General features: G+C 36.7%; 1 protein-coding gene across 32 annotated transcripts in view; it reads left to right on the top strand.

Annotated features, from left to right (window-relative positions):
• DST (dystonin) overlaps positions 1-24,694 on the top strand; it is a 496,895-nt gene that overhangs the window by 330,438 nt on the left and 141,763 nt on the right. For 24 of the 32 annotated variants that reach the window (XM_032299802.1, XM_032299799.1, XM_032299795.1 and 21 more), the window contains 8 exons: positions 973-1,135; positions 1,893-1,976; positions 3,903-4,010; positions 4,523-4,621; positions 14,037-14,165; positions 16,981-17,069; positions 18,016-18,151; positions 19,242-24,656. In XM_032299802.1, the coding sequence (XP_032155693.1) occupies positions 973-1,135; positions 1,893-1,976; positions 3,903-4,010; positions 4,523-4,621; positions 14,037-14,165; positions 16,981-17,069; positions 18,016-18,151; positions 19,242-24,656 (6,223 nt within the window). Of the gene's footprint in view, positions 1-972; positions 1,136-1,892; positions 1,977-3,902; positions 4,011-4,522; positions 4,622-7,798; positions 10,526-11,089; positions 13,933-14,036; positions 14,166-16,980; positions 17,070-18,015; positions 18,152-19,241; positions 24,657-24,694 lie in introns of those variants that run through there. The other 8 variants (XM_032299818.1, XM_032299820.1, XM_032299821.1 and 5 more) reach the window with 2 other exon arrangements.

The raw sequence follows: 24,694 nt of genomic DNA, 5'->3' as shown, positions 1-24,694 counted from the left end.
CAAAATCATTTGTTCAGTGATTGAATTAAAAAAGGTTTTAGGGGCCGGGCGCGGTGGCTCACGCCTGTAATCCCAGCACTTTGGGAGGCCGAGGCAGGTGGATCACGAGGTCAAGAGATCGAGACCATCCTGGTCAACATGGTGAAACCCTGTCTCTACTAAAAATACAAAAAATCAGCTGGGCCTGGTGGCGTGTGCCTGTAATCCCAGCTACTCAGGAGGCTGAGGCAGGAGAATTGCCTGAACCCGGGAGGCGGAGGTTGCGGTGAGCCTAGATCGCGCCATTGCACTCCAGCCTGGGTAACAAGAGCAAAACTCGGTCTCAAAAAAAAAAAAAAAAAAGGTTTTAGGGTTCATCTTAAAATAAATGAATTCATGTTCTTTCTCTTTCATTTTCATGCTTATATTAATGCAAATGCTTTTTTTGATACAGTACCATTCTTGAAAAGTAAAGTTATGTTCAAATATGTATTATCTCTGTAACAAATATGATACATAGGTTTAATGTGGTGGTTTTTGAAGTCATAGAGACAGGTGTGTAATCACACCTCCTAGAAAATACTGTCTGAGACCATCTTGAACCATTCATTGGACTACCTTCTTGTTATTTGAAAACTGAACTGCTATTTGATGCAAGCCTTAGCTATTCAAGACACCATAATTGATAATAATTATGGTTAAGTTTCTACATTTCTTGCTTTTTAGCTTTAGCCTCTTGGGCTTGTCTTTAGAGTAATCACTGTCACTAAATTGCACAACTCAAAGAGCAAAATATTTATGTTCAACCCAAAGCCATTAAGGAGTGCCCTTGGAGGTGTGCCTCAGGGTGCTGCAGCCTTGAGTTGTGTATACATACCCCTCTTGTGCTTAGTGCATTGTTGTCCAGTTATTTTGTCTCTCCATTGTCTACATCTTCCACCCTCCTGATGGATATTGTTGGACACTGTGACTTTTCTGTTACTATTCTGTTAGGTTACGGGACTTAGAGGGCATTGGCAAATCGCTGAAGTACTACAGAGATACTTACCATCCTTTAGATGACTGGATCCAGCAGGTTGAAACTACTCAGAGAAAGATTCAGGAAAATCAGCCAGAAAATAGTAAAACCCTGGCCACACAGTTGAATCAACAGAAGGTATGTGAAAATGATTCCCTCTACTGAGGTTGTGTCTGCATTTCGTCAGTCATGCTCCTCATCTTCCTTTTCTATGTTGAATGAAAAAGTCACCAACTCTTTAGAGGAAGTATATCATAAATATTAAAATTATGCAACCCAAACCTATATACATGACTTATTTTTATTTCTTGGAAGTAATTTTTGAAAGCATGGGCAATCAGAAAGTGGAATGTTGGGGTAGTTTTCAAATTTCTAATGATAATTTATTTAATCATAAGTATGGATATCTCTGTGATACTTTGCTGACCGCAGTAGTTTTTTGGGTTTCTAAATAAATAAAAATGGTTAGCAATGGAAAATTAAATACCACGTTTGACAGAAAGTTGAATGCTTTGAGATTTTTGTTCTACCTTTAGTAGCCAGTCATTTCTAGCTCTGTTTTTAGGAATAGGTGGTGGCCAAGGGCATCAAGTCTGCTTTTGGATAATTCAGGAGTTTAGTATTTTCTACTTTGAAAGCTACATGGGGTGGGAATTTAGAAACTACTAAATTCCTCAGGAGTTCAGTAGTTTCTGCTTTGAAAAGCCACATGTGGGTCACTTCTGTGGTTTAATCTGAAAGTTTGTAATTTATCCATAAGACAATTCGTGTATTAAGTGCAAAGGGCTAAAGAGCTATACTGTGAAGTGGTGTAGTAGATATGTTCCTGAGCATCTTATGTAGTAGAATAGCTGAATTCTTTGTTGTTTTTCTTCTAAACCGTGTATATTTATAGATGCTGGTGTCTGAAATAGAAATGAAACAGAGCAAAATGGACGAGTGTCAAAAATATGCAGAACAGTACTCAGCTACAGTGAAGGTAGGAAGATTCATTAACTTTAGTAAAATTTAATATTCAGGTGTGTGATTCTGTAATGTACTTTTAAAGCCATGCAAGTCATTTCACTCAGTGTTAAAAAGTAAAAGGAATCTTCATTTGAACTTTTTTGATACTTAGAATTCTTTGTGAAATCAGTCACATGACAGCCCCCCGATTCATACGTCTTCTCTCTCACATGTACGTGCACCTCATGCCACCCCCCAGCCACCAGAATATATGTAGTTGGTTTCTTATTGCTTTTCTCACGTTCTTTTTTCTGTAACATTGTTAGGGCATTCCATGGGAGAACTTCCAATTTTCTCACTTACGGGACATTTTTCATGCATTTCAAGTTATCATTGACGACTTCTCAGTTTTAGCCTTCCAGATCCATAGTTCCATTGCTTAGTGGAGGAAAGGGGGGCTGCATAGGGCTACACTATTGTTACGTATATTTTCATGAGCTTCCAAACAGACTTGGGAAATTAACTGGCCACCCTCCATGTTTCTGATTTTGTCCCCACCTTGGAAGCATCTCCAGGATTGGATAGATTCCTAAAAATGTAATTTTGCAATACAGTCATATGTTGCTTAACAAAGGGGACATGTTCCGAGAAATGTGTTGTTAGGTGATTTTTTCGTTGTGCGAACATCACAGAGTGTACTTACATAAACTTAAGATGTTGCAGCTTTCTACACGCTTAGGCTATACGGTACAGCCTCTGCTCCTAGACTGCAAACCTCTATAGTATGTTACTGTACTGAATAGTGTAGGCAACTGTAACATAATGCTATCTATCTGTGTATCTTAACATAGAAAAGGTACAATAAAAATAGGGAATAAAACATAAAAAATGGTGCACCTGTATAGAGCACCTACCATGAATGGAGCTTGCAGGACTGGAAGTTGTTCTGGGTGTTGTGAGTGAGTTGTGAGTGAAGGGAAAGGCCTAGGACATTAGTGTACACCTCTGTAGACTTAATAAACACTGTGTGCTTAGGCTATACTAATTTATAAAAAAATTTCTTCAATAATAAATTAACATTAACTTACTGTAACTTTTTTACATTATTAACTTGTAAATTTTTTTTTAACTTTTTGACTCTTGCCATAGCACTTAGCGTAAAACACAAACACATTGTACAGCCATACAAAAAAGTATTTTCTTTCTTTATATCTGTAATCTGTAAGCTTTTTTCTATTTTTGATTTTTTTTTTTTTTTTTTTTTTTTTACTTTTTAAACGTCTTTGTTAAAGCCTAAGACACAAACATGCACATTAGCTTCGGCCTGCGTAGAGTCAGGACCATCAGTATCACTGTCTTACACCTCCAAATCCCACAGGAAGGTCTTCAGGGGCAATTACGTGCATGGAGCTGTCTTCTCCTGTGATAACAATGCCTTTTTCTGGAATACTTCTGAAGGACTGGTCTGAAACGGTTTTACAGTTACCTTATTTTTTTTTTTTTAAATAATTAGTACTCTCTAAAATAACAATGAAAATTATAGTGTGGTAAATAATTAAACCAGTAACATAGTCATTTATTATCATTATCAAGTATCATGTACTGAACATAATTGTATGTGCTATAGTTTTTTATGACTGGCAGCATAGTAGGTTTCTTTATACCAGCATTACCACAAACACCTGAGCGATGCATTATGCTATGACATCACTAGGCGATAGGTATTTTTCAGCTCCAACCATCATATATACAGTCTGTCCTTGATTGAAATGTTCTCATGTGACACATGACTATATTTTCTTTACTTAATTTAGTGAATCTAGATTCTAATTATCTGTGTTAAATCACTAAAGTTAATTTAGTGAATCTAGGTTATAATTATCTATGTTAAATTATTATAGAATGAAACTCCAGTGCTTTGCTTTGATTCATTTTTTATCTTATTGACTCCTTCATGCAGGACTATGAATTACAAACAATGACCTACCGGGCTATGGTAGATTCACAACAAAAATCTCCAGTGAAACGCCGAAGAATGCAGAGTTCAGCAGATCTCATTATTCAAGAGGTAATAAAATTATGAGAGGAAGAGGGGAAGGGGCATAAAAGGAAGAACACTTTCTTTTTAAATTTTATTTTTTATTGTGGTAAAACATACATAGTATAAAACTTACCATTTTAACAATTTAAATGTACAGTTTAATGGCATTGCAGTATATCACAATATTGTGTAACTGGCACAACTGTTTATTTGCAGAACCTTTTCATCATTCCAAACAGAAAGTCTACATGCAGAACAATACATTCTATTAAGGGTTTTTAAAAACTCTTTAAAAATTTTTATTCAGGATTAATTATTAACTATAGAGATAAATGTACTTCATGGCGAAATTTAAAAGAGATTTATCATTTATTATGATTTTCACAATAGTAATAAGCTCATTCCTGTCATTTATTATGGGGAGTTGTGTGGTTTGCTGTCTGAAAGCCTAGTTAATATTGTAATTATTATTCAAAGTTCATTCAACTTAGTAAGAGTAACTGGACGTAATGCGTTTGTTATTTTTTCCTTACTTGCAGTTCATGGACCTAAGGACTCGGTATACTGCCCTGGTCACTCTCATGACACAATATATTAAATTTGCTGGTGATTCATTGAAGAGGCTGGAAGAGGAAGAGGTAATCATTAGCAGTGAGCAGCCTGTAAATATAAAGGTGCTAGAGATGAGCAGGAACTGCACTGTGGTTTGGGAAAGCAAAACATGTTTCATGATATATTTATGTGGCTGGCAGCAGATGTACAAATATTTATTGAATTACATACAGAATTACAATGAAAATGACTGAAGGCCTAGGATTTTTGTTTGTCTTTAACATTCACTCAAATAAAAAGTCATTTGCTTCAGGACTTTACATTTTCACTTCAGGACTCTACTGTGATAGGGTTAATGTCTTAAATTATGAAATTTTGGCAGTTTGGCAGAATTTTTTTCAGCTTTCTCACAACTGAGAAGTATACTTTTTGAGGTGTAGTTACTGCTGTTATGATGTCTACAGGAATACCATGTGAACACACTTGTCTTATCCATTTTAAATTAATTTGTATCTCAAGAAGTTAAAATTATTATGCATAATGTAAAGATGCTAAAGATAGTAGGTGTTTTTACAAAATGATGATACTTTTTAAGAATTTTGGAGTTTTGGGTTTTGTTTTTGTTTTTGCAAAAAAGACGTAGCACACGGCATTTAAAAAGACTATTTAAATTCCATTCTGATTTGGAGAACCTCTGCAGCTTTGATTCTTCATTTAAAAATTATATTCGGAAATAGGAAGAGAGAGGAGTTATTTATAAAAGTCAATGGTCACCAGAGGCTCTTGTATCTGATCTAAAAGGGAGTATGCTATACTTTATTATCTTGATGTACTTTATGTTCCCTAGAACAGACAAAAATAGTAGAATGAATGTTAAAATGAATAAATGGTGGGACATTAGCCATTTTAAATTGGACTGTTTTTGAAATTCTGAAGGTGATTATGCTTAATATAACTGTTCATATGCGAACTGAAATAGAAATAAATATCTATTGGATGTTACTTTCTAGTTTCCTAAAAATGTGACTACTTTTTAAAACTATTTTAGTCTGTTCAGAGTTAACAGTTTTCTGCAGCTAAATCGCTAACATAGCTAATTGCAAGACTTTATAACCATCTTCCTTTGTGCTTAGAAGGAGAACTAGAATACTTGAGACCATCTTAATTGCATGCATCTCTCATCTATGAAAGCACATCCATAATTTTCTTATATTTTTAGTTTTTGAGAGATTTTATTCCATTTTAAATGGTATGCAGATCTTTTAAATTGTATATGCAGTAGTTAAAATAATTTGTTTTTATAGTACATATCTGATTATACATATATGGGCCACTTACTCAATTTATATGATGAGGTAGAATACTAGCAACTGGTAAAAACAAAAAATATTTCAGAAGGCCTACATTGTATACAAGTTATTACTGTCATCCTTTCAAATGTTAAAAGATTTATATTTAATTGAAACCAGCAAATATAGTTATGGAAGAACATGCAAAGACTATAATTTAAAATAGGTTAAAAAAACCCCAAAAACCTGCCACTTAAGATGACATTAATGGAATGTCATATAAAAGATACGTAGCTCAATTTTTAGACTCAAACGAGTAGGGTTTCTGAAACTGAGTTTTGAAGACCTGTATGAGAAGCCTTGGTCTAAAAGCAGAATTTTCCATAATAAACATAAAATCAAAGATGGATGCAAGTTAATTTCAGAAGTAATACTGATTTAGTTAAAAGAAATGTTAGTGGAATATCTGTAATAGATATTAGATATGAGAGAGAGAGAGATTCTTTAATCTGGGCTGAGAACAAAACATGCTAAATATTAATCACCATGATTAAAGGGCAAGATTGAAGAAGATTTAGAGAAAACTTAAGGAAGTTATTTTTATGTAAATAACTTTGAGATCCGCAAGAAAGCAAATCGGACTAAATCGTTTCTAGTAATTTTTCTCACATTTGCTAAAAAACTCAGGAGTTATCTAGACAACATTAGATTCTTAACAAATCACTACATTGATTGACTCTAATTAAAACACTGAGGGTTTTAATCAAAATTATTAGAGATCAATAAATTAGAGGAAGCAAAATAAAATGTATGGCCTGTAATAGAAATTAAATTCTTGAAATTTACCAAAGCTTCTCAATGAAAACAAATCTATCTAAAATAATTTCTCTGTTCCTGTTTACATTATTTTAATTTGGTGATCTTGAGTTGATGATACAAAACTAACAGCATTAGAGTATTAATAAAGAGAAATTAAATTGTAATTATAAACTAATCCTGAGCATGCAGTTCTATAATCAGTGTAAAATGTACTCCTCCCAGCTGACATTGATTCTGTCACTAGTAGAATAAAAAGTTTTTCTTACAGTTTTTTCTATACCTTGGAGCTAAATCCCTAACTCTATATTTAGAGCTTTTATATTTAACAAATATCTTTATATTTGTGGAGTATCTAAAGGTACTTGTCACAGTGGATTCATATGAGGCATGTCATTAACAACAGCAACAAAATCTGTGAGTATATGAAGCACATCTTTTCCAGAGCCGTCAGGACTGTAGCTGCCTTTGCATCAGCAATTCTGATTATTGTAATTGTCATAATATGGCAAGTATAAACAAGTAAAGGATCGGACTTTAGAAATTTCAAGTTTTTAAATAATTTTCCTTCTTCCCCATGTTATTTCCTAACTTGTCTCTTTGTTCTAAAGTTCTGTGCTTTGCTTTTTTAACTGTAAGACATGAGAATGTAAGTATCATTTTTAATTTCTACCAGGCTAGAAAATGAAATTCTTTAGCATCATTTGCTTCCTATGTGCTGGGTTTTCTTCCTACCTCTTAGGATTATGTTGCATGCAAGAGAAGAACGGGCACTGTTGTGAGAGTTTTATTTCCCACTTTGTCCCTCCCCCAATGTGAGTTTGTAAATATCTAACCTCCTTGTACCTCCCTTTCCTCTTCTGTTGCACAGTCCCTTCTTGCTATAAAATTTTAAGCTAGCTAATTTTTAAAATAAAATTATCCCTGAGAGACAAAAAGAGATTCTTCAGAAAACCTGTCGTGAAGGGTTTTTTGTCCCCTCCTGCTGACTTTCTGAAGCTTTCTCTCTGAAAAGGGCGGTGCTGCTGGTGGTGGTGATAGCGCTTGTTCTGCATTTGGGTTCATCTGGTTTTGTAAGTACTTTTATGAACATTGATTCATACTTTGTGAGATATTTTGAACAGAATGGGCTTGACAGTTTCAAAACATCTTTTGTAGATTAAAAGGTGTAAGGAGACTTCCGAACATGGGGCATATTCAGATCTGCTTCAGCGTCAGAAGGCAACAATGCTTGAGAACAGCAAACTGACAGGAAAGATAAGTGAGCTGGAAAGAATGCTGGCCGAACTAAAGAAACAAAAGTCCCGAGTCGAGGAAGAACTTCCGAAGGTCAGGGAGGCTGCAGAAAATGAATTGAGAAGGCAGCAGAGAAATGTAGAAGATATCTCTCTGCAGAAGATAAGGGCTGAAAGTGAAGCCAAGCAGTACCGCAGGGAACTGGAGACCATTGTGAGAGAGAAAGAAGCTGCCGAAAGGGAACTGGAGCGGGTGAGGCAGCTCACCATAGAGGCCGAGGCCAAAAGAGCTGCCGTGGAAGAGAACCTCCGGAATTTTCGGAATCAGCTGGAGGAAAACACCTTTACCAGAAGAACACTGGAAGATCATCTTAAAAGAAAAGATTTAAGTCTTAATGATTTGGAGCAACAAAAAAATAAATTAACGGAAGAATTAAGAAGAAAGAGAGACAATGAGGAAGAACTCTTGAAGCTGGTAAAGCAGATGGAAAAAGACCTTGCATTTCAAAGACAGGTAGCAGAGAAACAGTTGAAAGAAAAGCAGAGAATTGAATTGGAAGCAAGAAGAAAAATAACTGAAATTCAGTATTCATGTAGAGAAAACGCATTGCCAGTGTGTGGGGTCACACCAGCTATGTCATGCAGGGCAGTGTCAGGCCTTCAGCAAGAACATGGCAAACAGAAAGCAGAAGAACTCAAACAGCAGGTGGATGAACTAACAGCTGCCAATAGAAAGGCTGAACACGACATGAGAGAGCTGACATATGAACTTAATGCCCTCCAGCTTGAAAAATCATCATCTGAGGAAAAGGCCCGTTTGCTGAAAGATAAACTAGATGAAACAAATAATACACTCAGGTGCCTTAAATTGGAGTTGGAAAGGAAGGATCAGGCAGAGAAAGGATATTCTCAACAACTCAGAGAGCTTGGTAGGCAGTTGAACCAAACCACAGGTAAAGCAGAAGAAGCCATGCAAGAAGCTGATGATCTCAAGAAAATAAAGCACAATTATCAGTTAGAATTAGAATCTCTTCATCATGAAAAAGGGAAACTGCAAAGAGAAGTAGACAGAATCACAAGGGCACATTCTGCGGCTGAGAAGAGTATTCGGCATTTAAATTCACAAATTCATTCTTTTAAGGACGAGAAGGAATTAGAAAGACTACGAATCTGCCAGAGAAAATCAGATCATCTAAAAGAACAATTTGAGAAAAGCCATGAGCAGTTGCTTCAAAATATCAAAGCTGAAAAAGAAAATAATGATAAAATCCAGAGGCTTAATGAAGAATTGGAGAAAAGTAATGAGTGTGCAGAGATGTTAAAACAAAAAGTAGAGGAGCTTACTAGGCAGAATAATGAAACCAAATTAATGATGCAGAGAATTCAGGCAGAATCAGAAAATATAGCTTTAGAGAAACAAACTATCCAGCAAAGATGTGAAACACTGAAAATTCAGGCAGATGGTTTTAAAGATCAGCTGCGCAGCACAAATGAACACTTGCATAAACAGACAAAAACAGAGCAGGATTTTCAAAGAAAAATTAAATGCCTAGAAGAAGACCTGGCAAAAAGTCAAAATTTAGTGAGTGAATTTAAGCAAAAGTGTGACCAACAGAACATTATCATCCAGAATACTGAGAAAGAAGTTAGAAATCTGAATGCGGAGCTGAATGCTTCCAAGGAAGAGAAGCGACGCGGGGAGCAGAAAGTTCAGCTACAACAAGCTCAGGTGCAAGAGTTAAATGACAGGTTGAAAAAAGTACAAGACGAATTGCACTTAAAGACTATAGAGGAGCAGATGACCCACAGAAAGATGGTTCTCTTTCAGGAAGAATCTGCTAAATTCAAACAGTCAGCAGAGGAGTTTCGAAAGAAGATGGAAAAATTAATGGACTCCAAAGTCATCACTGAAAATGATATTTCGGGCATTAAGCTTGACTTTGTGTCTCTTCAACAAGAAAACTGCAGAGCTCAAGAGAATGCTAAGCTTTGTGAAACAAACATTAAAGAACTTGAAAGACAGCTTCAACAGTATCGTGAACAAATGCAACAAGGGCAGCACGTGGAAGCAAATCATTACCAAAAATGTAGGAAACTGGAGGATGAGCTGATAGCCCAGAAGTGTGAAGTTGAAAACCTGAAGCAAAAAATGGACCAGCAGATCAAAGAGCATGAACATCAGTTAGTGTTGCTCCAATGTGAAATTCAAAAAAAGAACATGGCCAAAGACTGTACCTTCAAACCAGATTTTGAGATGACAGTGAAGGAGTGCCAACACTCTGGAGAGGTGTCCTCTAGAAACACTGGACAGCTTCACCCAACACCCAGATCCCCTCTGTTGATATGGACTCAAGAACCTCAGCCATTGGAAGAGAAGTGGCAACATCGGGTTGAACAAATACCAAAAGAAGTCCAATTCCCGCCACCAGGGGCTCCACTAGAGAAAGAGAAAAGCCAGCAGTGTTACTCTGAGTACTTTTCTCAGACAAGCACTGAGTTACAGATAACTTTTGATGAGACAAACCCTATTACAAGACTATCTGAAATTGAGAAGATAAGAGACCAGGCCATGAACCATTCTAGACCACCTGTGAGGTATCAAGAGAACGCATGTGAAATGGAACTAGTGAAGCTTTTGACACCTTTAGAGGTATACCCTGTTCTGAGACCTTACCAGCTACCTAATGCCAAGTTTCCTCGTTTACTTCCTTTCTCTCCTAGACTAAATTAAAAAAATTTTTTTGAATGTGATTGGCTCTTTGTAGTTCTGACAGGAAAATAATGCTGTACTTTTTCTGGTAACATACTTGAATCTTTATTATAAATTAGCACTCCTTAACCTTTGAATGTTTGAGATTAAACATACAGGTGTAATAGATAAACTGTTATATCTGTGTAGATATATTTTGAAAAATGTAACTATCAAAAAAGCTAGAAGGACCAAGCAGTTACCTTTAACTTCTAACATTTTGTGGCTAGATTTTGTCTTAGTCTTTTTTAAAGATATAACTTTAATACCTTTATTGTCATCAAAGATACAATTCAGACTCTGAAAATGATATTATAATACTCCCAAGCCTGCCTTGGTTTGAATTTTTTTTCTTTTCACTAATCTCATCATTGTAATTCAAATAATTATGTTTGGATTGAGAATGGGTAAAGTGACATAATGTTTTTGAGGTGACTTTTAACATTTTATAAATTCCTGTTACAGATAGCTAAGAACAAGCAGTATGATATGCATACAGAAGTCACAACATTAAAACAAGAAAAGAACCCAGTTCCCAGTGCTGAAGAATGGATGCTTGAAGGGTGCAGAGCATCTGGTGGACTCAAGAAAGGGGATTTCCTTAAGAAGGGTTTAGAACCAGAGACCTTCCAGAACTTTGATGGTGATCATGCATGTTCAGTCAGGGATGATGAATTTAAATTCCAAGGGCTTAGGCACACTGTGACTGCGAGGCAGTTGGTGGAAGCTAAGCTTCTGGACATGAGAACAATTGAGCAGCTGCGACTCGGTCTTAAGACGGTTGAAGAAGTTCAGAAAACTCTTAACAAGTTTCTGACGAAAGCCACCTCAATTGCAGGGCTTTACCTAGAATCTACAAAAGAAAAGCTTTCATTTGCCTCAGCGGCCAAGAGAATCATAGTAGACAAAATGATGGCTTTGGCATTTTTAGAAGCTCAGGCTGCAACAGGCTTTATAATTGATCCCATTTCAGGTCAGACATATTCCGTTGAAGATGCAGTTCGTAAAGGAGTTGTTGACCCCGAATTCAGAATTAGGCTTCTTGAGGCAGAGAAGGCAGCTGTAGGATATTCATATTCTTCTAAGACATTGTCAGTGTTTCAAGCTATGGAAAACAGAATGCTTGACAGACAAAAGGGTAAACATATCTTGGAAGCCCAGATTGCCAGTGGGGGTGTCATTGACCCTGTGAGAGGCATTCGTGTTCCTCCAGAAATTGCTCTGCAGCAGGGGTTGTTGAATAATGCCATTTTACAGTTTTTACATGAGCCATCCAGCAACACAAGAGTTTTCCCTAATCCCAACAACAAGCAAGCTCTGTATTACTCAGAATTACTGAGAATGTGTGTATTTGATGTAGAGTCCCAATGCTTCCTGTTTCCATTTGGGGAGAGGAACATTTCTAATCTCAATGTCGAGAAAACTCATAGAATTTCTGTAGTAGATACTAAAACAGGGGCAGAATTGACTGCGTATGAGGCTTTCCAGAGAAACCTGATTGAGAAAAGTATATATCTTGAACTTTCAGGTCAGCAATATCAGTGGAAGGAAGCTACATTTTTTGAATCCTATGGGCATTCTTCCCATATGCTGACTGATACTAAAACGGGATTACACTTCAATATTAATGAGGCTATAGAGCAGGGAACAATTGACAAAGCCGTGGTCAGAAAGTATCAGGAAGGCCTCATCACACTTACAGAACTTGCTGATTCCTTGCTGAGCCGGTTAGTTCCCAAGAAAGATTTGCACAGTCCTATTGCAGGGTATTGGCTGACTGCTAGTGGGGAAAGGATCTCCGTTCTCAAAGCCTCCCGTAGAAATTTGGTTGATCGGATTACTGCCCTCAGATGCCTTGAAGCCCAAGTCAGTACAGGGGGCATAATTGATCCTCTTACTGGCAAAAAGTACCAGGTGGCCGAAGCTTTGCATAGAGGCCTGGTTGATGAGGGATTTGCCCAGCAATTGCGACAGTGTGAATTAGTAATCACAGGGATTGGTCATCCCATCACTAACAAAATGATGTCAGTGGTGGAAGCTGTGAATGCAAATATTATAAATAAGGAAATGGGAATCCGATGTTTGGAATTTCAGTACTTGACAGGAGGATTGATAGAGCCGCAGGTTCACTCTCGGTTGTCGATAGAAGAGGCTCTCCAGATAGGTATGATAGATGTCCTCATTGCCACAAAACTCAAAGATCAAAAGTCATATGTCAGAAATATAATATGTCCTCAGACAAAAAGAAAGTTGACTTACAAAGAAGCCTTAGAAAAAGCTGATTTTGATTTCCACACAGGACTTAAACTGTTAGAAGTATCTGAGCCCTTGATGACAGGAATTTCTAGCCTCTACTATTCTTCCTAATAGAACATGTTTAAATAACTGTGTGAGGGGTGATGCTGGCTGGTTCATGCCACTTTTTCAGAGTATGATGGTGTCGGCTACATAGGCAGTGTGTGAATTGTGTAACATATGCTATTTCTTGAGGGCCGCAAATCTCTGAGTGTTCAAAATAGAGTAAGTTTTAAATGGAAAATTACAAATGATGTAATGCCCTTCAAATGGTTTCCTTTATCCTTGAGAATGGGTTTTGAAACTTGCCCACAATAGAATTTTTTGGCATAGAATATGGGATAAACTTGATGAACTCCAAGTTTACAGCATCATTTCTTCAGAACTCCCCTTCACTGAGTAGATTTAAACTCGTGTTAGTTCCCATTTATTAAGTGCAAACATGCACTCACTGAAAGAGCACATCATGAAGCGTCGTGGAATCAAAGAGAAAGGTGTAAATTCCTTCCCACATCCTTCAAGCTGCAGTGTTTCAGATTGCTTCAAAAAATGAAAAAGTTTTGCCTTTTTCTGAATATACTGACCTTCTTTGCATATTAAAATGTTTACCAGAATCTCTCATTTCTAGTTAAGTCTTTGTACTTGAAAGCTAACATGAATATGTTATGTGTTAGAGAAGAAGAAGGATTTTTCTTCATTCTGTGTATTTTCCTTATGTGTATAGTAGACGTTCTCTATTCTGTCAGCTTTCTGTTATCTGATACCTTTCTGTCAGGACTATTATGATTGTAATGCTAATGCAAAGGCAGCAATTCAAAGATCTTCTAGTGCCTCATGAATAAAGTTGAGATTTAAAATTTGTGACATTGATGAAACAGCTGGGAGGGTAGACCATTCATTAAGGAATATGTGCCATAACTTTCTTTGCTACCATAAGCATTTTGGAGGTGCATCTGCTATGTGACATGGTAAATATGGTTAAGTGAATGAATAAAATGTTTTAGTAACCTGTGTGTGATGGAAAAACATTTTTACATTCTTGTTTGCTATGGAGAGGTCAGTTTCATAGCTAAGTCATTTACTGGGTTGTATATTTTTCTTACCACTCAACTGTCAGAAGTCACTGGAAGAAGAAAAGAAAGAGCATGTTGAAAAAGCCAAAGAATTGCAAAAATGGGTATCAAATATCAGCAAGACCTTGAAAGATGGAGAGAAGGCTGGAAAACCTCCCTTTTCTAAGCAAAAGGTATTCACAGAAGTCCTGGTTTAATAATAATATCAACAGGGATGTTAACTGAGTTGACACAGTTTACCTAGCACAATGTTTAATTCTTTACCTTAATTTTCCCATTGTTATAGGCCACTATAATGCAGATCAGAAAGATGAAATAACTTGCCCAAGAAATCAAAATTAGTATGGCAGAAGCAGCTGTTTAATTCCAAAATCTGAACAATATATATTGTCCTATTTATATATTGTTTACCACAGTCTCTCATTTCTAGTTAAGTCTTTGCACTTGAAAGCTAACATTATGAATATGTATACTGCTTTTCCTAATAGTTCTGATTCCTGATTATTTTTGTGAGAATAGCTGAAGAGCAGTCATTCTGTTTTATGTATAGAATAAATCCGTGCACTTAGTGGCATAAAGACATGCCATCAGTTTCTTACAGATGTAAACAAAAAGTTTCAACAACAGTGAAAATACAAAGCAGAATATTAACATTCTTGATTATTGACTTTAGTTGAACTTTTCTGGGCCTTTTTTTTAAAATCTCATGAGGAAGTGTCCACAGTCAACCACTGGAAATTCTAGATACTACCTCTTATCCTAGTGAATTGTTTAGTCTTGTGGGCTGTCTTCTGTATCCCAACTGCTTAGCATTAGTTGGATGGCTGCAGCTTGGAAGATGTTTGGGGTATCTATTGGACTGCAACACTTGAAGCTCTTAGGATGTTGGTAATTGCGGTATAAATTTTAATAGTGTTGCCACTGGTCATAGCAGTGGGATTGCTGCTGTATTGTAAACATAATCTTCCACTAAGATAAGAAGCATTTTTCTCAAGGAATACTTTCCTGCACTACCCTCCTACTCCTGCCTGACATTTGGAAATTTCAGGGGCTATCCTCCAATCTTATATTTAGCTTCCACTTCTAGCTCTGCATCAGTACTCACTTGTCATTTATTAAAATAGACATTTTTGACATGATTAAATAGGGGAAAACATCAGTGTCTTGTCTTATTTTGCCTATAATATGAGGCAAGTGTTTCTTGTTTGAGGTTCTTCCTTGGAGCAGTTTACAGACCAGAGTATATGCTTGAAATACTGCTCAACTGAAATCAAGTTGTATTCACTCATAGTCTTACATACTGTATATCATATAGTGTGGAACAAACGAGATGTAGGAAAGCACTTGTATTTGATGCTTTATACCAAAAAGCTGCAAAGTAATTTTAATACACATATTTAATTTAAAATATCCTTTTCCCTTCCCCCCCCTCATTAAATAGACAACCAAAATGAGGACATAAAGCTTAATGAAGATTCCTTGCGAGAATAAGTTTCTTTTGAGACACGTGGATTATAAACCCTTGGTATTTTTATATTCTGTAGTTTTATTTTCATTTTTTATATTTAAGACAGGGACTGGGCTTGCTCTGTCACCCAGGCTGGAGTGCAGTGGCATGTTCATAGCTCACTGCAGCTGCAACCTCCCAAGCTCAAGTGATGGTCCTGCCTCAGCCTCCCGAGTAGCTGGGACTACAGACACATGCCACCACACCTGGCTAATTAAAAAAAATTTTTTTTTGTAGACATTCTTTAGTTCTAAATTCTCTAAAACATTACTAAGGCACATTTAGACCTGGTGCCCTAGATACATTTTTAGTGCAGATAATGGCGTTAATTATAACTATCTAAGGACAGTTGATGGTATCTCTATTGAAGGAAATTTTGGTTAATATAAGTGTGTCCTTCAAAAATCAATGTGGCCTCATGATGATCTATAGCCATGAAAAGTAAACTTTAAATGGACTGTAAATAGACTTCATGGGGGAAAATATGTCTTCATTGGCTCTTTATTTCCTCTTATTTCTGCTCATTTAAAAGAATGGCAATTTCTGAAATAAGGGATTTGGAAGTGATGCACTGAGGGATTAGGAGAAAGTGTTGAGACCTCTTGCTTTTCCCCAAACAGATGAATTTTATTTCTCTGACAGATGACAGTCACAGATGACTTTTAGCAAGTGGATTTTAGCATTAGAAATTATTTATTTTTTAACAGTTAATTTTTTTTTTTTAGGCAGGATCTTACTGTGTCCCTTATGTGGGAGTGCAGTGGTGCAGTCTCAGCTAACTGCAACCTTTTCTTCCCCCGCTCAGGCAGTTCTCCTGCCTTAGCCTTCCAAGTAGCTGGGACTACAGGCAGGAGCCACCAATGCTTGGATAATTTTTGTATTTTTTGTAGAGATAAGATTTCACCTTGTTGCCCAGGCTGGTCTCAAGCTCCTAAGCTCAAAGCAATCTGCCCACCTTGGCCTCCCAAAGTGCTGGGATGACAGACATGAGCCACCGCTGTCAGCAAGAAATTCTTTATTCTTCATCTGCATACATATAGATTATTACTTTCACCTTAATTTTTTCAAAAGGGTCATTGTATCCAGGCGTGTGGCAGAAGGAAGATGCCCTTTGAAAGTAGTGTCCCACATTCATGTGACTTTTTGAGTACTGCAGTGCACAAGGATGCCAGTGCTGAGTGCCCGCCTGCTGGTGGAGGCGACCTTTATCCACGGCGGTGCTAGGACAGATGTGGGAACCATATAATGTATCATTTTCTCATGAAAACGACGACATTAAGGATAGAGAAGCTTTCTTTATGTGTTCTAAATAAATTATTCTCATCTAGGCCTATAGACTGCTGGTAACTGATAGGTTATTCACTTGGGTCACTCAGAAAATAGACTTTGGCCTTGACTAAAGGTTGATTAATTAAAAAAAAAAATACTGTTGTTTACTCCTTTTGGAGGAAGAGTTTGAATGTGCCTTCTTTACCTTACAGATTTCCAGTGAAGAAATATCAACCAAGAAGGAACAGTTGTCTGAAGCACTTCAAACTATGCAGCTTTTTTTGGCAAAACATGGAGACAAGTATGTTTGTTGTCATTAGCTCTTTTATCCTAAGTGGGGAAGTGCTCTTAAAAACATTCAGCAAGACAGACATGGTACATTTTAATTGCGGTTTTAAAAATGGGACTCAAACTAGTCATAATTTACTTAATGTAGTAATGTAAAGAGTATCAACTCAGTAATTTAATTGTCACTTTTAGTCTTTATTACAACTTTGAAATGTTTCGGTTATCCCCGTGCATTACTGATAAACAGGCTCAGAGAGGTTAAGAATTAATAGCAAGTAAGAGGTATAGTGCAGACTTCAAGTCACGTCTTAAGTCGAAGTAGTACTCTGAGACTTATTTTTGGAAAATATGTGTAAGTATCATCTTCATTTTCTTAGCTGAGACCCCTGACAGCCTGATTTCTCATATTTTGTCCCTACTTTTTGCAACAAGGCACTTTATATATTTTAATAAATGCTTTACTCAGGGACAGAATCCACCATTTTCTTAAACCCTTTTTGGATGTCCTCCTTAGTGTTATTTCATAATGACTTTATAGTATACCTTAGCAAATCATGTTACTCCCGTTTTAAATTTCCTCTTTATTTATGCTTTAGTCTAAACAAATTTCATCTTGAGAAGTGGTACCTTATTGTTCCTTTTCCATGTTGGGATTGACAAAGGAATCTTTGCCTCTGTCAGATAACAGCAATTGCTATTTTGGAACTTTGTTATGTTAAATAAGTGTCAATATATTAGTTAACGCCCTTTCCTTCAGTCTTTTTCTCAGGCAAGGGAAGGATCCTTAGATATTTTTAAGCATTCTTAATTTTCATATATAGTCATACCGAGACCTGGGCAATATGTATGTAAGGCTATATTTTATTTTATGATCATGTGACAAAGTTACTGAACCTAATACATCATATTTATTTCTTGAGGACTTGGATTACTCTTTTTGTTGCTTCTGGTTATTTTAGAATGACAGATGAAGAAAGAAACGAATTGGAAAAACAGGTGAAAACTCTTCAAGAAAGTTATAATTTATTATTCAGTGAATCTCTGAAACAGCTACAAGAATCACAAACCTCAGGAGATGTAAAGGTAGAGGAGAAGGTAATATTATTCGTTTAAACATAAGGCTGTTTCTAGAAGCTTAGTTTGATTGCATGGCTATGGAAATCTGTGTCAATAATAAAGAAATGACCTTGAATTTTGTACATAGTTAAAACATGGATTGAGTTTGTTTAAGTGTTTGGAGATTCCAGTGTTGTTTATTAAATGCAATCTTACACGTGCTGATCATCAGTTTCTGTGACATCTTAATCTCTGCCTTGCATGGTAAAAGAAAAGGATCATTCATTCTTCTAACTCTTCTATTTAAAAGCCATTCTTCTAGTATAATAGGTATTTTATTATATATATGTTATAAAAGAGCCCGTGGGTCATCTCTAAAGGTGGCATTGATGTGTTACGGAGTTTGCTTGATTTTTCAGAGATATCCATGAGACTTATTTGAGTACTACAAGGCCATACATTACAGTGAGGGTGCCCTAGCATCTTCTTAAAGTATAAGAGAAATCATTTAGAATTTGGCTGCTACTTAAACTTTTAAAACTTGTCAGTGTATATCAACATGCCCAACATAATATTCAGTATTCAAAAAGTTATCTTTATATTTAATTCCATTACTCCTGGGAATACTTTCCACATAATTTGTTACATTTGTGGGGTATGTAACAATTTTTCTAGTTTCTTAGTTTTTGACTGTCTTCGAAGAAGTCTGTATGCTGTAAACATCAATAGCATGGGGTTTGATACACTCTTTCCTGCCGCTAGACCCTAATCTCACCTAAATGCAGAAAGCATGGTTTGCCTTCTAGATATGTGTTCTGTTTTCTCACTGTCATCATCTACTCTCTTGTGTCCTCACTAACCTTGTCAATATACACGATATTAAGTTTTCAATTCACAGATGCATGTTGTTTTCAAAGCTTTTATCACATCCTGTGCTGTTGAATAGATCACTGACATAGATCACTTGTGCATTTGAACTGCCTAACATTCACAGCATTGCTGCGCCTTGGTAAGTAGAGGATTTTTATGTTGAAATGTATTATTTATTTTTTAAAAAACCTAAGTTGCATGAAATTCCACCCACCCTTGTGTAACAGACTGACCTGAGATTTTTGCATTTTCCTTTCAGCTGGATAAAGTGATTGCAGGCACCATTGATCAGACAACTGGAGAAGTCCTTTCAGTCTTTCAAGCAGTTTTAAGAGGCCTCATTGACTATGACACAGGAATTAGGTTGCTCGAGACACAGCTAATGATTTCTGGTCTAATTTCACCAGAATTGAGAAAATGCTTCAACCTTAAAGATGCCAAAAGTCATGGTCTTATTGATGAACAAATTCTGTGCCAACTCAAAGAACTAAATAAAGCTAAAGAGATTATTTCTGTTGCATCACCTACCACAATTCCAGTACTGGATGCTCTGGCTCAAAGCATGATATCAGAATCCATGGCCATCAAAGTTCTTGAGATACTGCTTTCTAAAGGCTCTCTGGTTATTCCAGCCACAGGAGAACAGCTGACCCTACAGAAGGCTTTCCAACAGAACTTGGTTTCCTCAGCATTATTTTCTAAAGTCTTGGAAAGGCAAAATATGTGCAAAGATCTTATTGACCCCTGTACCTCTGAGAAGGTTTCTTTAATAGATATGGTACAAAGAAGTATTTTACAGGAAAACACGGGGATGTGGCTTCTACCTGTGAGACAACAAGAAGGTGGTAGAATAACATTAAAATGTGGAAGAAACATAAGCATTTTAAGAGCAGCTCATGAAGGTCTCATAGACCGTGAAACCATGTTTAGGTTGTTAAGTGCACAGCTTCTTTCTGGAGGTCTGATCAATTCCGACTCTGGCCAAAGAATGACTGTTGAAGAAGCCGTCAGAGAAGGAGTGATTGACAGGGACACTGCCAGCAGTATCCTCACATATCAGGTTCAAACTGGTGGAATCATCCAGTCAAACCCTGCCAAGCGTTTAACTGTGGATGAAGCAGTCCAGTGTGATTTAATAACTTCCAGCAGTGCTCTTCTGGTACTGGAAGCTCAGAGAGGCTATGTTGGACTCATTTGGCCCCATTCTGGTGAAATATTTCCCACATCATCTTCCTTGCAGCAAGAGTTGATTACAAGTGAATTGGCTTACAAAATCCTGAATGGCAGGCAGAAAATAGCTGCTCTTTATATTCCAGAAAGTTCTCAAGTCATTGGTTTGGATGCTGCTAAACAGCTAGGGATTATAGACAATAACACAGCATCAATTTTAAAAAATATAATATTACCTGATAAAATGCCAGATTTAGGAGATTTAGAAGTTTGTAAAAATGCCAGAAGATGGCTCTCTTTTTGTAAATTCCAACCCTCCACAGTTCATGATTATAGACAAGAAGAGGATGTTTTTGATGGAGAAGAACCTGTTGCTACTCAGAGCTCAGAAGAAACTAAAAAATTATTTCTATCTTATTTAATGATAAATAGCTATATGGATGCAAACACAGGGCAAAGGCTTTTGCTGTACGATGGAGACTTAGATGAGGCTGTTGGCATGCTACTGGAAGGCTGTCATGCAGAATTTGACGGAGACACAGCCACAAAAGAATGTCTTGATGTCTTAAGCTCCTCTGGTGTATTTCTTACTGATGCTTCAGACAAAGAAAAGGATGTACGTATACCTACACCAAGTAGTTTCAATAAATGTCATTGTGGAGAACTTGAACATGAAGAGACTCTTGAAAATAGGAAGTGTGCTACAGATGAAGAATGTCATGAAATGGGAAACAATGTTATTAATAGTGCATTTTCTCAGTCAGAAACACTGGCAAATACAATGTCAGTTGATCCTAAAGTTAACAGTTCATCCAGTGAGTGTGTTTTTAATCCCATATCATATTTAACGCAGACTGAACTTGCAGACATTAGCATGCTTAGAAGTGACTCTGAAAACATACTTACAAACTGTAAAAATCAAGGTCGAATAGAAACAAATGATCATGCAAATGAATGTAGCCATTCTAAAGACATTCAAAACTTTCCAAGTGATTTTATAGAGAATCCTATTGTAAAATCAAAAAGGAGTAAATTTTGTGGTATGAATAAAACAGAGAATGAAGCTAATACAAACAGAAATTCACCTATCTTTGACTATTCCCCCAGGCTAAGTGCCTTGTTAAGTCATGATAAATTGAGGCACAGTCAGGGAAGCTTTAAAGATACACACATGCCAGAGAGCAATGGAAATAAATGTGAAGCCCCTACATTATCATTCAGTGACAAAACCATGTTATCAGGTCAAATAACAGGAGAAAAATTTCAAGACCAGTTTTTGGGAATTGCAGCTATTAACATCAGTTTACCAGGAGAGCAGTCTGGACAGAAATCTTTAAATATTATTTCTAGTAAACCTCAAGTACAGTATCACAATGATAAATACATTTCAAATACTTCTGGTGAGGATGAGAAGACACATCCTCTATTTCAGCAGACACCTGAAGACAAGGAAAAGGAGTCTGAAATAGAAGAGTACTCTTGTGCTCAAGGGGGCGATACTGAGAATGCCAGTGCATCTCTTATGTGTGCTACACCATTGCTTGATGAAACCATCAGTGCCAGTGACTATGAAACATCACTGCTGAATGATCAGCAGAGTGACACAGGAACAGACACTGAGAGTGATGATGATTTTTACGATACTCCCTTATTCGAAAATGATGACCATGATTCTCTGCTTCTTGATGGTGACGATCGTGATGGTCTGCACCCTGAGGACTATGACACACTGCAAGAGGAAAATGATGAGACAGCTCCTCCTGCTGATGTTTTTTATGATGTCTCAAAAGAGAATGAAAATTTTCTGGTTCCCCATGGGGCATTAGGTGGTAGCTTAAGTGTGAAAGGCAAAGCACAGTGTCTTCAGGATTTTCTCAGAGATGTTGAGAAAGATGAATTAGATTCTGGTGAAAAAATACATTTAAATACAGTTGGCTCAGATAAGGTGAATGGATTGTCACTGGGAACTGTGTCAGAAAGGGAATGTGCAAATATCTTTGAAGGTAATGAATCTGACTCATTGACTGCTTATGATATTGTCGGAGGAGAAGAGAGCTTCAGTGCATCATTAAAATATGAGGACAGTGGCAGTTGGAGAGGAAGAAGGGAAGAGAATGTGACTGGACAGGAATTTCAGTCTGATACTGATCATTTAGATTCTATGCAAAGTGAAGAAAGTTATGGGGATTATATATGTTACAGTAATGATCAGGATGACGATGATGATGATGGCATTGATGAAGGAGGAGGAGGTACAGGAGATGAGAATGGAAAGCCCAGGTACCAAGATGTGGCTGAAGATATGGATATCCAGTTGTGTGCCTCTATTGTAAATGAAAACAGTGATGAAAATTTTTCACCTAGTGAAATTAGCTTAGTTACGGAAAGAAGCAACCTTCCAGAATATACAACTGAGATTGTTGGAAAAAGCGAAGAAAATCTGTTGAATCATGAGATGGCACTTAAGGATGTATTGCTGTCTGTCATTAAAGACACTGAATCTGAAAAAACTTTTGGCTCTGCAAGTATTTCACATAATAATAATATCAGTTCAACTTCTGAGTTAGGTAATGATCTACCAAACACAAAGGTTGAGTTGATTCAAGGGTCAGAATTGCCAGGATTGACTGACTCTGTGAAAGGTAAAGATCAGTGTTTTAAGAATATGGCACCAAAAGTTGACTCATCTCTTGATCACATCATTTGTACTGAGCCTGATTTAATAGGAAAGCCTGCTGAGGAAAGCCATTTGTCATTGATAGGCCCTGTAACTGACAAAGATCCTCAAGGAAATGGAAGGGATCTCATTAAAGGGAGAGATGGCAAAAGTGATATACTAATGGAAGATGAAACATCAATTCAGAAAATGTATGTGGGTGAAGGAGAAATGCTTGTAGAAGGTCTAGTTGAAGAAGAAAATAGGGATCTCAAACTTTTGCCTGGTAAAAATACAAGGGATAGTTTCAAATTAATGAATAGTCAGTTTCCATTTCCTCAAATCACAAACAATGAAGAACTTAATCACAAAGGAAGCCTTAAAAAAGCAACTGTAACTCTTAAAGATGAACCAAGTAGTCTACAAATGATAGTTAGTAAAAGTCCTGTTCAATCTGAGACTCTTGAAGAAATTTTTGACACATCAGTTTCCAAAGAGATTAGTGGTGGCATTACTTCAAACATTGCATTGTGGGAAGGGAATACACATATTGAGAAAGATTCATTCACTGATGGACCTGAGAAAGAGCTTGATTTGTTTACTTATTTAAAACATTGTGCTAAAAATGTAAAAGCAAAAGATGTAGCCAAAGCAAATGAAGATGTCCCAAGCCATGTTCTAGTAACTGCCCCTCCCATGAAAGAACATTTACAATTAGGAGTTAATAATACAAAAGAGAAGTCCACTAGTACCCAAGAAGACTCACCTTTTAATGAAATGATCCAAAGTAATGATCTCTGTAGTAAAGACGGCAGCTCAGGAGGAGGAACAGAAATTTTTCAGTTCACACCAGAAAGTATTGAAGCCACACTTTCAATGTTACCTCTTAAACATTTAGAAGATGTTAGGAAAAATGATTTTCTCCAGTTGGAGCGGTGTACAAGTGGATTAGGAAATGATAACTCCAGTAACACTTTAAATACTGACTATTCATTGTTAGAAATTAATAATAAGAAAGAAAGAATTGAGCAACAGCTACCAGAAGAGCAAGCCGTGTCTCCAAGACCCCAAGAAAAGGAGATTCAAATTCCTGAATTGTCTCAGGTATTTGTTGAGGATGTAAAGGATATTTTAGACAGCAGATTGAAAGAAGGTCATATGAACCCACAAGAAGTTGAAGAACCTTCAGCCTATGCAGACACTGAAATTTTAATTCAAAATTTAATTAAAAGGGTTACCACATCACAGTTGGTAAATGAAGCATCTACTGTGCCCAGCGACTCTCAAATGAGTGACTCTTCTGGATTTTTCCCCATGAGTAACTCATCAGAACTAAAGGCAGAAAGAAGAGATGATCCTTTCTGTATTGAAAATCTTAAGTCTGAGCTTCTCCTTAATATACTGAAGCAAGATCAACATAGCCAAAAAATTACAGGAGTATTTGAATTGATGAGAGAATTAACTCATATGAAGTATGACCTAGAGAAAAGAGGCATTACATCTAAAGTACTTCCACAGCAACTTGAGAATATTTTCTACAAGCTACTTGCTGATGGATATTCAGAAAAAATAGAACATGTTGGAGACTTGAATCAAAAAGCATGTTCTACATCTGAGATGATGGAAGAAAAGTCACACATTCTTGGTGATATTAAAAGCAAAGAAGGAAACCACTGTTCCCCTAATTTACAAACTGTAAAACAAATTGGAGTAGAAGGCTCTACTGTGTGTGCATCAGCATTGCCAACAGATGAGAAGCTCAAGGATTCATGTAATGATTTCCCAAACCATTTGGAATGTATTTCAGGGTCAAAAGAAATGGCTTCTGGAGATAGCTCAACTGAACAAGTAAGTTGGCTTATACATTTTATACAGAAATAGCTGCA

Source organism: Sapajus apella, unplaced genomic scaffold (genome assembly GCF_009761245.1).
Source record: "Sapajus apella isolate SASKATOON/1434 unplaced genomic scaffold, GSC_monkey_1.0 scaffold41, whole genome shotgun sequence".
Lineage (NCBI taxonomy): Eukaryota > Metazoa > Chordata > Mammalia > Primates > Cebidae > Sapajus > Sapajus apella.
The sequence above is the reverse complement of the archived record's forward strand: the minus strand, read 5'-3'. Positions and strand labels throughout refer to the sequence as shown.